Source organism: Alosa pseudoharengus, unplaced genomic scaffold (genome assembly GCF_046254945.1).
Source record: "Alosa pseudoharengus isolate Yale_2024_CS ecotype anadromous, Long Island Sound unplaced genomic scaffold, YU_APseudo_1.1 YU_APseudo_1.1_scf_8, whole genome shotgun sequence".
NCBI classification, from domain to species: Eukaryota; Metazoa; Chordata; class Actinopteri; order Clupeiformes; family Clupeidae; genus Alosa; species Alosa pseudoharengus.
Window position 1 is genome coordinate 31,355,566 of NW_027468870.1, and position 12,500 is coordinate 31,368,065.

Below are 12,500 nucleotides of genomic sequence, written 5' to 3' on the forward strand. Positions count from 1 at the left end.
ACTAGTGGAAGTATCTAGTGTGCCAGTGGAATTCACATGCCAACACGTATACCATCAGGATTTGCACTAGCACAACATGCCTCCACCCCCTTTTGGGGACTTCATGTTGATTTGTATCCTTTCACCATTCTAAAATGTTTTATGTTCATTATAACATTATTCTGATTTAACTAAATTTTAATATGTTTTTTTTTTTATATTTAATTTACAATGCTGTCAAACCTACAACAACAACAACTTGCATTTATATAGCACTTTTCAAGGAACCCAAAGCGCTTTACAGTGAAGGGGGAACCAGAGAGGGTTAAAGCAGAGCTTTGGGGGAACCTCACTAACCACCACCAATGTGTAGCACCCACCTAGGTGATGCACGGCAGCCGTTATGCGCCAGAACGCTCACCACACAACCAGCTTGAGGTGGACAGTGAGGGAATGACCTATAGCATCTGTAGCCCGTTGATTGAGTTGCCTCTCTGTATAATGTGCTTTGCACCAAACCACTAAATGTTCTTCTTAGAGAGTGAAGCATTTATAGAGAGGCCCATGATAAGTTCTCTCTGCCCTGAGCCTTTGGCTGCCTCCATCTGTCTGCATGTTTGCGCTGCGCGAGAGGAGCTTGCTCACATAGGCGTATGTGCTGTAGCCATGTGGCTGAACTCCACTCGGCGCCGCTCCGCCTCACTGCTCCCTGAGACGTCTGCTCGCTCCGCTGGTGTCGCCGCACTGAGGAAGTCTTTATTGCAGCGCTGTGTAGGACTGTAATTGCTTTAGTGTACTCCTGATTGCACACACACATGCATGCGCACACACACACACACACACACACACACACACACACACACATGTTCTGATGTGTGTACTCTCTCTCTCTCACACTTACATACACACACAAAGACACACACACACACACACACACACACACACACACACACACACACACACACACACACATGTTCTGATGTGTGTACTCTCTCTCTCTCTCTCACACTTACATACACACACAAAGACACACACACACACACACACACACACACACACACACACACACACACACACACACACACACACAGAGAGACACACACACACAGAGACACACGTAACTCTAGTCCGGGTTAGAGCATATCTTACTCACACAATCATTATTATATTATTATCATATTATATGCACAATCTAATGTGATACTATTAGAATATTATACTATTAGATTGTGGTTTAATGGAGTTAAGTTATTAAAGTTATTACATCATTAGGAAGTTATTGCATGTAAGGTTAACCCAATAATATAACTGGGAGCTTATGACAATAATGGCTTTTCTGTAATGTACATTTTTGGCAGAATTGAGTGCTATTATTGGGAGTTATTATGTTACTAATTGCACATAAGTAAATAATTGCATTATGTGGTCCTGCACTGTCTGTAATGTCCTTCTGCTCCCTCCTTTCTTCCCCACCCCACCCAACCCCACCCCCAGCCCCCAGTGCCCCTCCCCAGCAGGTGACAGTGATGACGGTGGGCAGCCACAACAGCACCTCCATCAGCATCTCCTGGGACCCCCCGCCCACCGACCACCAGAACGGCATCATACAGGAGTACAAGGTAACCAGCTCACAGATGTCCCTCCTTGACCGCACCCAGATAATAATACTACTAATAATGATAATGATAATGATAATGATAATGATAATGATAATGACAATGATAATAATAATAATACTAAATTATACTAAATAATACCAATAATAATACTAACCACAAATGAGATCTCTAATTAGTGAGATCATTTTGAAAGCCATTCTGAAAACCACACCTTTTTCTTCTCTTCTGTCTTCTCCTGTGTTGTTTCTTGGGTTAGATCTGGTGTCTGGGCAATGAGAGCCGTTTCCATGTGAACAAGACGGTTGACGCGGCCATCCGCTCTGTGGTTTTGGGTGGACTCCAGACAGGGGTGCAGTACCGAGTGGAGGTGGCCGCCGGGACCAGCGCTGGTGTTGGGGTGAGGAGTGACCCCCAGCCCATCATCATTGGTAAGAGAGGGGCTCTGTGTGTGTGTGTGTGTGTGTGTGTGTGTGTGTGTGTGTGTGAGTTAAGGTTTGTGGATTTTTTAGGTTGAGTTGTGATCAATATTTACTCTTCTGCCTGGTAGTCTTATGGACAGCTGCTTTTCCTTTGCAGCCTTTTGTTTGTGTATAGTGTGAGTGTGTGTGTGTGTGTGAACGTGTGTGTGTGAACGTGTACATTCTTGTGTACGCCTGTGTGTATGTTTCTGTATTGGATTTATTGGACCACGGTCCAAGGACACGTGGAAAGATGAGTTGAAGAAAGGAGAAGAGAGAGAGATGCAGAGAAGAAAGGAGGAGAGAGAGAGAGATGCAGAGAAGAAAGGCGAGAGGGAGAGATGCAGAGAACAAAGGAGGATAGAGAGATGTGCAGAGAAGAAAGGATGAGAGGGAGAGATGCAGAGAAGAAAGGAGGAGAGAGAGATGCAGAGAAGAAAGGAGGAGAGAGAGAGATGCAGAGAAGAAAGGTGGAGAGAGAGAGAGAGATGCAGAGAAGAAAGGAGGAGAGGGAGAAATGCAGAGAAAGGGAGACATTGATCCAGGAGTCTGAGAAAAACAATGGAGATGGACTCAGGCAAGGAAGAAAAGTGCTACAGTATGGGAATAAGACAAATAACAGAAGAAGGAGAAAACAAGATGGCTGAGGAAGTAAATGAGAGATGTGAAGAGAGAGTGAAAAATAGAGAATCTTCTCTTGGATGCTTCTGGTCATTTATCTGCACAAAGGGAAAACAGAGGGATTCATCAGCGAGAGTCAGAGAGACGCCGTGAGAATCATTTATCAGATTCAGACTCTTGGGAAAGAGAACTTCCTGCCTCACCAAGCTTTACACGTGTACTCCTGCAGGCTAGTTAAGTTTTCCAAATCAAGCTCTTTTTCCCACTTATATGTGTTACTTCTTCACCCCCCCCCCCCCCCCCCTTTTCATAGCGATCAATCGCAACGAAAAAAAATCAATGGAATTTCATTTAACATACTGTCCAGCATCATTGTGCAGAACGCTGTCGGCCATATCAACAATCCGCCCTTCAATTACTTTGAGCGGCAAACTGCCATCACTGTGGTCAGTGTTATTGCACAGACTCATCACCCCATTGCATTCTATCAAATGGCTGAAGAATGGGATGGATAAATACTCACCGGATCAATAGTATCGATCGGCTCTCTCTTCCCTCCATGGCTGCTGACTGCCAGGGCTGAAAAACATCCGTATCGGCCCAGGCGAGCGTAGGGGGGGGATGGGGAGATGGGGAGATGGGGAGAGGTGGCCCTGGGGGTAGAGGCTTAATGATGGGAGGGGGCTTGTGGGTGGGTGTGGAGGTGGAGTGGGCTCACGCTCGCTTGCTTGCTCGCCGCCGAGACTGTGAATCTAATTTCACAGCACAGTAGCTGCTGCACCAGGAAATCAAACTCTAGCGCTGCCTCCAATGTCAACTGCCTTCCCCCACTACACATGCACACAAACACACACGAATGCACCTAGACACACACACACGCACACACACACACACACACACACACACACACACACACACACACACACACACGCACACACACACACACACACACACACACACACACACACACACACAAGCACACTCACCACACATATACATACAGACACACACACACACACACACACACACACACACACACACACACACACACACACACACACACACACACACACACACATATACATACAGACACACACATACACACATACACACACACACACACTCACACACATATATATATACAGACACAAACACACACACACACACACACACACACACACACACACATATACATACAGACACACACTCACACACACACACACACACACACACACACACACATACAGACACACACACAGACACACACACACACACACACACACACACAGACACAGACACAGACACACACACAGACACACACACATAGATACAGACACGCACACACACACACACACACACACACACACACACACACACACACACCATACACACACAGTCCCTCCAACCTATACCTCAGGCCATCAACTATCCCCCTTCCTCACTTGCAGTCCCCCCCCCCCCCCCATAGAACCATAGAATCAAATTGATGGGCAGAAGAGTGTTTGATGGATTAGATCTGCTCACGGACTGCACCTTCTGGCTTTTGATCTTCTACTCTCATGTTCTCCCTCATTTCCAAATGAAAACAAACAAACACTGATTGAGTTCAACAGGACGCCGCGGTGAGAGACAGCGGTCATGGTGACAGCGGTCATGGTGACAGTGGTCATGGTGACAGCGTGGTGCCGCTGCTTAACTGGACGGCCCTTTTGGTCCTCAGTTTTTGCTCATTTCATGTTGTATAATCCTATTAGTAAAAATAGAATGGGGCCTCTATTTTTTAATCGGTCTTTCTTGTCCACTGATCTGATGTGACTGGTGATGTGTAGAGAGAAAGAGAGAGAGACAGAGTGTTAGGGAGAGAGAGAGAGAGAGAGAGAGAGACAGAGAGTGTTAGGGAGAGAGAGAGAGAAAGAGAGAGAGTGAGCGAGAGATAGGGTCACTCGGGAGGTTGCAGCAGTGCACAGCTGTGATCGCTGTCTATCTCCTGATAGGTGCTGAGCTGCAAGATGTTATGACGGGCGACGAAGGAGCCAATAGCATCACGGACGTGGTGAAGCAGCCCGCCTTCATCGCAGGGCTGGGTGGGGCCTGCTGGATCGTACTCATGGGCTTCAGCGCGTGGCTCTACTGGAGGAGGAAGAAGAGGAAGGGACTAAGCAACTACGCAGGTATGAGCAACCACGCGGGTATAGCACATACCACACATAGCCCCCCATATGGAGTTATAGTACATACTGTACCACACACAGCCCCCATATGGAGTTATAGCACATACGACACACAGCCCCCATATGGAGTTATAGCAGATACCACACACAGCCCCCCATATGGAGTTATAGCAGATACCACACACAGCCCCCCATATGGAGTTATAGCAGATACCACACACAGCCTGTGTGATAGGACCCACCTCAGTTGGAGAGAAGCCTTTAGAGCATACTTGAACAGCTGGATTAGAACATGCAGTTGTTTGATGTCAAACATTTTCCCCCATTTCAGTGGCCATATGATTTGATGCAGAAAACAATGTGAAGGTGCCCACTTTGTCCTATTGATTTTTTAAAGACACATTTTATTTTGATGTTTACTATAGAGATTTGATATTTAGACACAAAATACTTCACCCAGGGGAAATGAATTTAGGGTATAAGACATGAATTTCTGTAGCCTCGTTGAAACTCAATTGAGAGTGGGTCTTGAAAAGGTAGCGAATCGTTTCAGACGTGTAGCAATCTTGTAAACAAAGGTTTTAAACACAGTTTACAGAGACTCAATTCCAAAGAAATACACATCCATGCCGGATTAGCGATTGTGTTTAAGTGCCTGTGTTTTAGGGACATTGGAAATGGGCTTCAGTGGCCGACTTGGCCAGACGGAGCTGCAGAGCAAATCCCAAATTTGCCAAAAGTTCGTATTGATATTCCCAGGCTAGAACTTCTGCTCATAGTGGAGAGATGTATGAAATGTTGCAGTGCTGCAGACCTAGGCCACAGGCTTAGTTCACGAGTAAGAAACAGGCCATTCCAAATGACCTGAAAGGCAAATCGTGTGCCGTGCGAAGCCTGCCTCAGACGTGTGCACATATAACCCACTCATTCATATTGAATAATGTGCTTATGTCTGGGCTAGGGAAGCACCCAGACATCAACCCCCACAACCCTAAACCACTCTCCACCCCCCCACCCCCCGCCATCCACAGTCAAGTAGGTCTCCACACAGAGGCTGGAGACTGAGGAGGCGATCCCTTGGGCAGGGAGGGGGGCACTGGGGGATGTTGGGGGGCAAAGGGGGGGTTGGTTGGTGGTGGTTGTACTCTACTCAACATAAATCACTCACATTAAAGAAGAAGCACTGCACACTTTCTGGAGCATGAACACGAATCAAGACAAAGAGAGAAAAAAAGATACATCTCTTTGAGTGTGTGCTTTGAGTGTGTGCTTTGAGTGTGTGGTGTGCTACTTACCATAATATGTTGCGCACTTACTTTATGTGCATCAGCCATGAACATAGTCCCGTCAAAACACAGCACTCTCTTTTTTCTCTTTCTCTCTCTCTCTCTCTGTCTCCCAAAGCCAAAAAAAAACATCAAATGTGCTCATTTTCAAAACACAAGCCGGGGTGGCGACCCTTTCCATTGCTTGGTGATGGTGACCCATATTGTTCATGCATTACAACTAAACACATTCCTCTGCACGGTACCAATGTAATGCCCCCCCCCCCACCTCTCCATCTTCCCTGGGGGGGGGGGGGGGGTATTACACCATGTAGCTATGGATTAGACTCATTACAATATGTATTGCTATCATCACGCCTCAGTGACCAGAGTCGAGACCATGGCAATTACCTAATTCTGCTCTCGATCTGCTAGCTCTCGCTCTCACTCCCTCTTTCTCTCTCTATATATATATCACCTGGGCTCTGATCCCGCTCTTCACAGTAGGGGTGGGGGGTGGGGGTGTGATTTTGCCTTTCAGGTCTGTTTGATTCAGTTCAGAAAGACATGTTTTCCCTTTCTGTCTCAATGCCGTTTTCCACATGGCCTGTGAATAGCGTTTCACCTACAGTATACATGCTGCATTGTTCAAAATATTTTACTGGAGCCATTAACAGGAGACAGGAAATGTTCATTCTCAGCCTGAAGCATTTACGTGTGTTACATCTGTGTGGGCTGTTGTAAGTGTGTGTGTGTGTGTGTGTGTGGGTGTGTGTGTGTGTGTGTGTGTGTACTGTACATGTGTTATTTCAGTTGAATCATCTGCCATTAAATGTGTCCTGGAGTGTAATGAGTTGTAATGACTGTTCTTTCTTTCTTTCTTTCTTTCTCTTTGTTTGTTTCTGTCTGTCTTGTTTTGTTCTACAGTTCAATCCTTCACCTTTACCCGCGCAGGTACTGCCCATTTGTCTCGTCCATTCACTCAACTCTGTCCAGATAGCCACTGATGAGATCCAGTTCTGGCCTGACTCAGTCGCTGTCTGGTTCTCTCCCTCTCTCTCTCCCTCTCTCTCTCTCTCTCTCTCTCTCTCTCTCTCCCTCTCTCCTACATTACTTATGCTTGAGAGAGAATCAGCACATTAAATGTCAATTGTACTTTACTCCGTTAAGTAATTTCATATGTATTGAGGAGGGAGTGCAGTTGTGCTGTTCTGTGAGTAACCTTGGGCTCTCCTCTGCCTCTGCTTCGCTGCGTTCCTTTCCGCCCTGTTCCCGACTGGTCTGATGGGACCACAGTGACGTTCCAGAGAGATCGAGACTTACTGGGAAATGGAAGGTGAGAATGTGCCTGTCTGTCAGTCTGTCTGTCTCTCTCTGTCCCTCTTTCTCTCTCTCTTTCTCTCTCTCTCTCTCTCTCTCACCTTCTCTCAGTCTCTGACTCCTCTCACTCCATGCCTTACCCTTACTCACATTTTTTCTACTTCATCACCACTACTGCATCACTCCGTCTCTCTCTCTCTCTCTTTCTCTCTCTCTCTCTCTCTCTCTCTCTCTCTCTCTCTCTCTCTCTCTCTCCACTGCCTCTCCCTCCATCTCTCTGGGGTTTGTCTGCAGTGACATTTTCAGCATGTGATGCATCTATGCTGACAACAGCTTTTAACAGATCAGACCCTATTGAGCAGGCCCCATCCAAACACACACACACACACACACACACACACTGGCAGACACAGGCTCAAAATAATCTCCGGTGGCCTTCAGATAATCTGTGTATCCACCTTATTCGTGAAACCCAACTTCCGTCCGGTTTTCATCTTCCGTCTATTCTGTTGACATAATATATTTTCAGCTGTCTCAGCAGGCTAACTATAATCTTCTTCAACTTACAGTATATGTCATTTGAAATGTTGACAAATCTGCACTCAATATGTATATTTCATAATTTATATATGACTGTCAGAAGAAATATAATAACATATAATTTTGCATGGCCGCAACGTTGGCCGGAATTAGAAAACCTGATTTCTGAATGCTGAAGTGTCATGGCGATGCCCATTGTTGGCTCTTGAATATCGTGGATACTAATCGTCCATGAAGAGCCTGTGAAAGCATCTGATGGCAAAATTTAGTTTCTGGTTATTCTAGTGAGAATTTGTTATTACTGTCTTGTTTGTTTGGTGTGTTGGTCTTGTTTATTTCGACCTGTCCATAAATAAAGAGTTGACTTGTAAGCAACTGGAGCAACATAAACAGAAATGATTGAATTGGCACCAAGTCGTGAGCCTTTTGCCAGCATTCTCTAAGTGCTGTGTTGGAGTTACCTGGAGAGTAATTGCAATGCACACCCACTCCAACGCAGACATCTTCTATCTCCGCTAATGAGTCTGGAAGAGGAAGCGTGGGATGACTAATGTTGATGCAGGAACATTAAATCACATTTGCACTGAGGAGTGGAGCAGATCAGATCTCATTTCACATGCTCACGTGTCACGCCAGCTGAAGCCTCTTCATCACCGCTGACCTTTCGTTAGTGTGGCCAGTGTCTGTGAGGAATCCACATCCATACGCCACCCCTGCTGGTTGGCTCTGAGATTTGTGTGTGTGTGTGTGTGTGTGTCTGTGTCTGTGTCTGTTTCTGTGTGTGTGTGTGTGTATGTGTCTGTGTTTCTGTGTGTGGATGACTGATGACTTACTTGTGTGTTTGCGTGTGTGTGTGTGTGTGTGTTTGTGTGTGAGAGAGAGAAAGAGAGAGAGAGAGCGAGAGAGTATGTGTGTGAGTTTGTGTGTGTGTGTGTGTGTTTTAGAAGAAGTGAGTGAGTGCAAAGTGCCGCAGCTCTTGTGAGTCTGACATGTGCACGCGGTGTGCTTGACATATCGATGGATTGGGTTATAAATCTGCCCGTCCGGAATTAACAGAAACAATTAATGCGGCTGGACAGGTTTTTTATTCGCCCATTTATCCTGTGCCGCCGCTCACCTCACTCCGCTACGCCGAGTCCGCGCCAGGCAGGCAGGCACGTGTGCCACAGCCACGCAGCTGCCACAGGAAGTGATGCATTCGGCTGTCGCCGGGGCCAGTGACGTCCAGGAGCTAGCATATGTAAGCATGAGAGCAGATAATTACCCTAGGGACTCAGGCCTCGGGTTTTTACCCAACCCCACCCCCCTCACCCACCCTCCCCACCCGGCTCCCTACAGATGGGGCTGGTCGGAGTAATTTATCCCACTGGGGCAGACGCTTTCCTTTTTACATTTCCAGGTAAAAAAAAAATATGGAGCTCTGTTGACTTCAAAGTGTTTCCGTTTTTGTGAAAGGACCGTTTTTTCATGACACTGTCTAACTAGAGAAACTTTTTTCCCCTCTTTCCCATCAATAAACTATCTTTCTCCTCTTAGTGAGAGGATGGCTTGGCTCTATGGACTGGGGTGGGGGGTGTTCCCATAGGAGTAAGATTGCTCATCATCCCCATCTCTCTCTTTTCCTTTTCCCTGCCCTCCTTCTCAGTCTCTCCGTCCGTTCTTCATTTCTTTCTCTCTCTCAGACACCTTTTCTTGGGTTTTCCTCTTCTCCTCCGCAGATGCTCTCTCCATTCTCACCTATGTCACACCTGAGCAGGCCAACCTCGCCAAGAGCCCAAACAACTGTAGCAAAAAATGTGCATCTAAAAATAAAGTCACCCCACACCCCCACTCAACCATTATACCAAGGCCACATGTGCCATACCTGTGTGTGTGTGTGTGTGTGTGTGTGTGTGTGTGTGTGTGTGTTTCTAACATACACACTCTAAGAGTATGGAGCACATCTGAGCTCCTATGGCCCAGAGGTGAATAAACCACTTCTGTGTGTGTGTGTGTGTGTGTGTGTGTGTGTGTGTGTGTGTGTGTGTGTGTGTGTTTATATGTGTGTATGTGTGTGTGTGTCTGTGTGTGTGTGTGTGTGTGTGTGTGTGTGTGTGTGTGTGTGTGTGTGTGTGTGTGTGTGTGTGTGTGTGTGTGTGTGTGTGTGTGAGTGACTCAGGGGACTGTGGTGTTTGTGGGCTGCTGCTTCCAGTAGTCATCAGACCAAGCCATGTGTGAGAGCAGACTCTCTGTCCAGCCTCTCCTCTCCACTCTCCACTCAACAAAAGAAAACACACACCAACAGTATGATACAGATACACACACTGCACACTCTAGCTGTGTGTTTCTCGTCTTGCACTAAAAAATCAGACTGGATTGCTTCACTTTATCCCTTTCAGCATTTTTGCAGGACAATAGGGTAGACAATCTCCCTTTTTTGTGAATCACCAACGATGCAGCCGCTAAAACCAGCCAATGGGCTTTGGGGTTGCTCTAGTTACCATGGAGACTCCCTTCTCATCCCAGAGCCCTGGCTCACTGGCTGCAAGGCGCTGAATTTGGAGTGTAAATTCCTATTGTGGCGAGCTCTAAAGGAGATTTAATATTGGTCTGGTTGGGGAGGGGTGGGGGACAGTTCTCTGCAGGATATGTGTGTGTGTGTGTGTGTGTGTGTGTGTGTGTGTGTGTGTGTGTGTGTGTGTGTGTGTGTGTGTGTGTGGTGTGATTTGTGGACTCGTCAATTGTTTATGTCTCTCTGTTTGCTTGTTTATTATTTGCTGTGCTGCTGTGCTTGAGGCCACACAGCGATACACACACACACAAACGTGAACGCAAACACACACACATACACACACACACAACACACACACACACACACACACATGCACACACACACACACACACACACACACACACACACACACACACACATACACATACAGTATATATAAACTTGATGGGATTCAGCCACAAGCCCTGCTGTTTCTCTTGTCCAGTGTCTGGGTTTGTGGCTTCATGTTGTTCTTACCTGTTACCTTTTCTCTTCTCTCCTTGTTCCACTCCCTCTATATTTTTCCTCACCTCACTATCCCTCTGTCTTTCTTTTTCCTGCCTTCATCTGTCTTTCTTCCTCCTTTCCTTCCTTTCTTCCTTTTTTCTTCTGTTCTTTCTTTTTTTCCCCCTCCTTTCTTTGTGTAATTCTTTCTTTCCTTCCTCCCCCCCCCCCTTTGTTCTTTCTTTACTTCTCTCTTTTCTTGGCTCTGTCTTGCTCTGGTTCTTTGCCCTCCCTCCCCGTAGCCGTCCTGGTCTGCTGAAGGCGGGGGACCCAGGCTTCCCGTGGCTGGCTGACTCCTGGCCCTCCACCAGCCTCCCTGCTAACGGCGCCCTGGGGGCTCCCAAGGACCGTGGCAACTACGGCCGCGGAGGTGAGAGCTCGCCGCAACACACACTCTATTCTAGATGCCGTGAACATGTGCACACTTCGCTCAACACTCACACACACCGTGCGTGTTAGATACACACACTGCTGCAAAATCCATACACCTGCGTATGCGAAAGTACAGCACAAATGCACGCATGCAGGCATACACACTCATAGTCTTTAAAGACAAACGTGTATACATGTGCAGGTGCTCACACACACAGCCACGTACACACAGACACACACATAGACACACACAGACACACACGCATACACTCGCTGACACACCTTAGCACACCTAGTGCAGCCCTTTGGAGCGGACCTGCAGGTCACGGGCCAGGTGCCCTGAGACGGCGGGAGTGATCCGGGCTGCATACATGCATGAGCGTGATGAATATTTCAGCCAGACGGGACTCCCAGCGCACTGGAAGTGACAGGCCATCACACGCGGCTAACCCTCCGGCCCAGGGCCCACGGCCCCCAGGCCCCGAGTAAGGCTTGGCTCTGGCTCAGATGTGGCCCGGATCAGGCCCTGACACGTTGAGCAGCTGACCGGACAGTCTCACTGCTCTCACCTTAGCTATGAGCCAAAGGCACCTAGTTCAAAGTGGCAGACAAGGAGATACAGTAGGTGTGAGACACAATACATAGGTTCGTTCATATGTGCTAAGCACAAGAGGATGTACGTGTGTGTGTGTCCTTGTGTGTGTGTGGACAGTGTTCTTGTCTATAGTGTGTGTGGCTGTTTGTCAGTTGTGCAAATGTATTGTATGGCTGGATAAACACACTGTCAGAGCTCCTGTTGCCGTGTGTGTGTGTGTGTGTGTGTGTGTGTGTGTGTGTGTGTGTTTCATAGGGCATCAGGGCACATTTTACTCTAATCACATAAGGATCACCAATTTTTTACCCAGTGTGTGATTAATGTGTGTTTGTCTGTATATACTGTATGTGTCTGTCTGTGATGCATGGTTGCCAGTCCATGTATATTAATTACATTATCACAGTCAACATTAGTATTAATGTGTGTAACCCTTGTATCTACACTATTTTGGGTGTTTTTTGTGTATTATATTTGTTTATATTTGTGTGTGTGTGTGTTTTCTATGTGTGGGTGGTTGCATATTCAC

General features: G+C 46.9%; 1 protein-coding gene across 1 annotated transcript in view; it reads left to right on the top strand.

Moving 5' to 3' along the window:
• Nucleotides 1-12,500, top strand: part of LOC143112707 (roundabout homolog 2-like) — a 163,666-nt gene that overhangs the window by 133,908 nt on the left and 17,258 nt on the right. Inside the window, exons 16-21 of the mRNA XM_076274974.1 lie at nucleotides 1,474-1,598; nucleotides 1,855-2,026; nucleotides 4,672-4,848; nucleotides 7,041-7,067; nucleotides 7,410-7,449; nucleotides 11,250-11,377. Of these exons, the coding sequence (XP_076131089.1) occupies nucleotides 1,474-1,598; nucleotides 1,855-2,026; nucleotides 4,672-4,848; nucleotides 7,041-7,067; nucleotides 7,410-7,449; nucleotides 11,250-11,377 (669 nt within the window). The remainder of the gene's footprint in view (nucleotides 1-1,473; nucleotides 1,599-1,854; nucleotides 2,027-4,671; nucleotides 4,849-7,040; nucleotides 7,068-7,409; nucleotides 7,450-11,249; nucleotides 11,378-12,500) is intronic.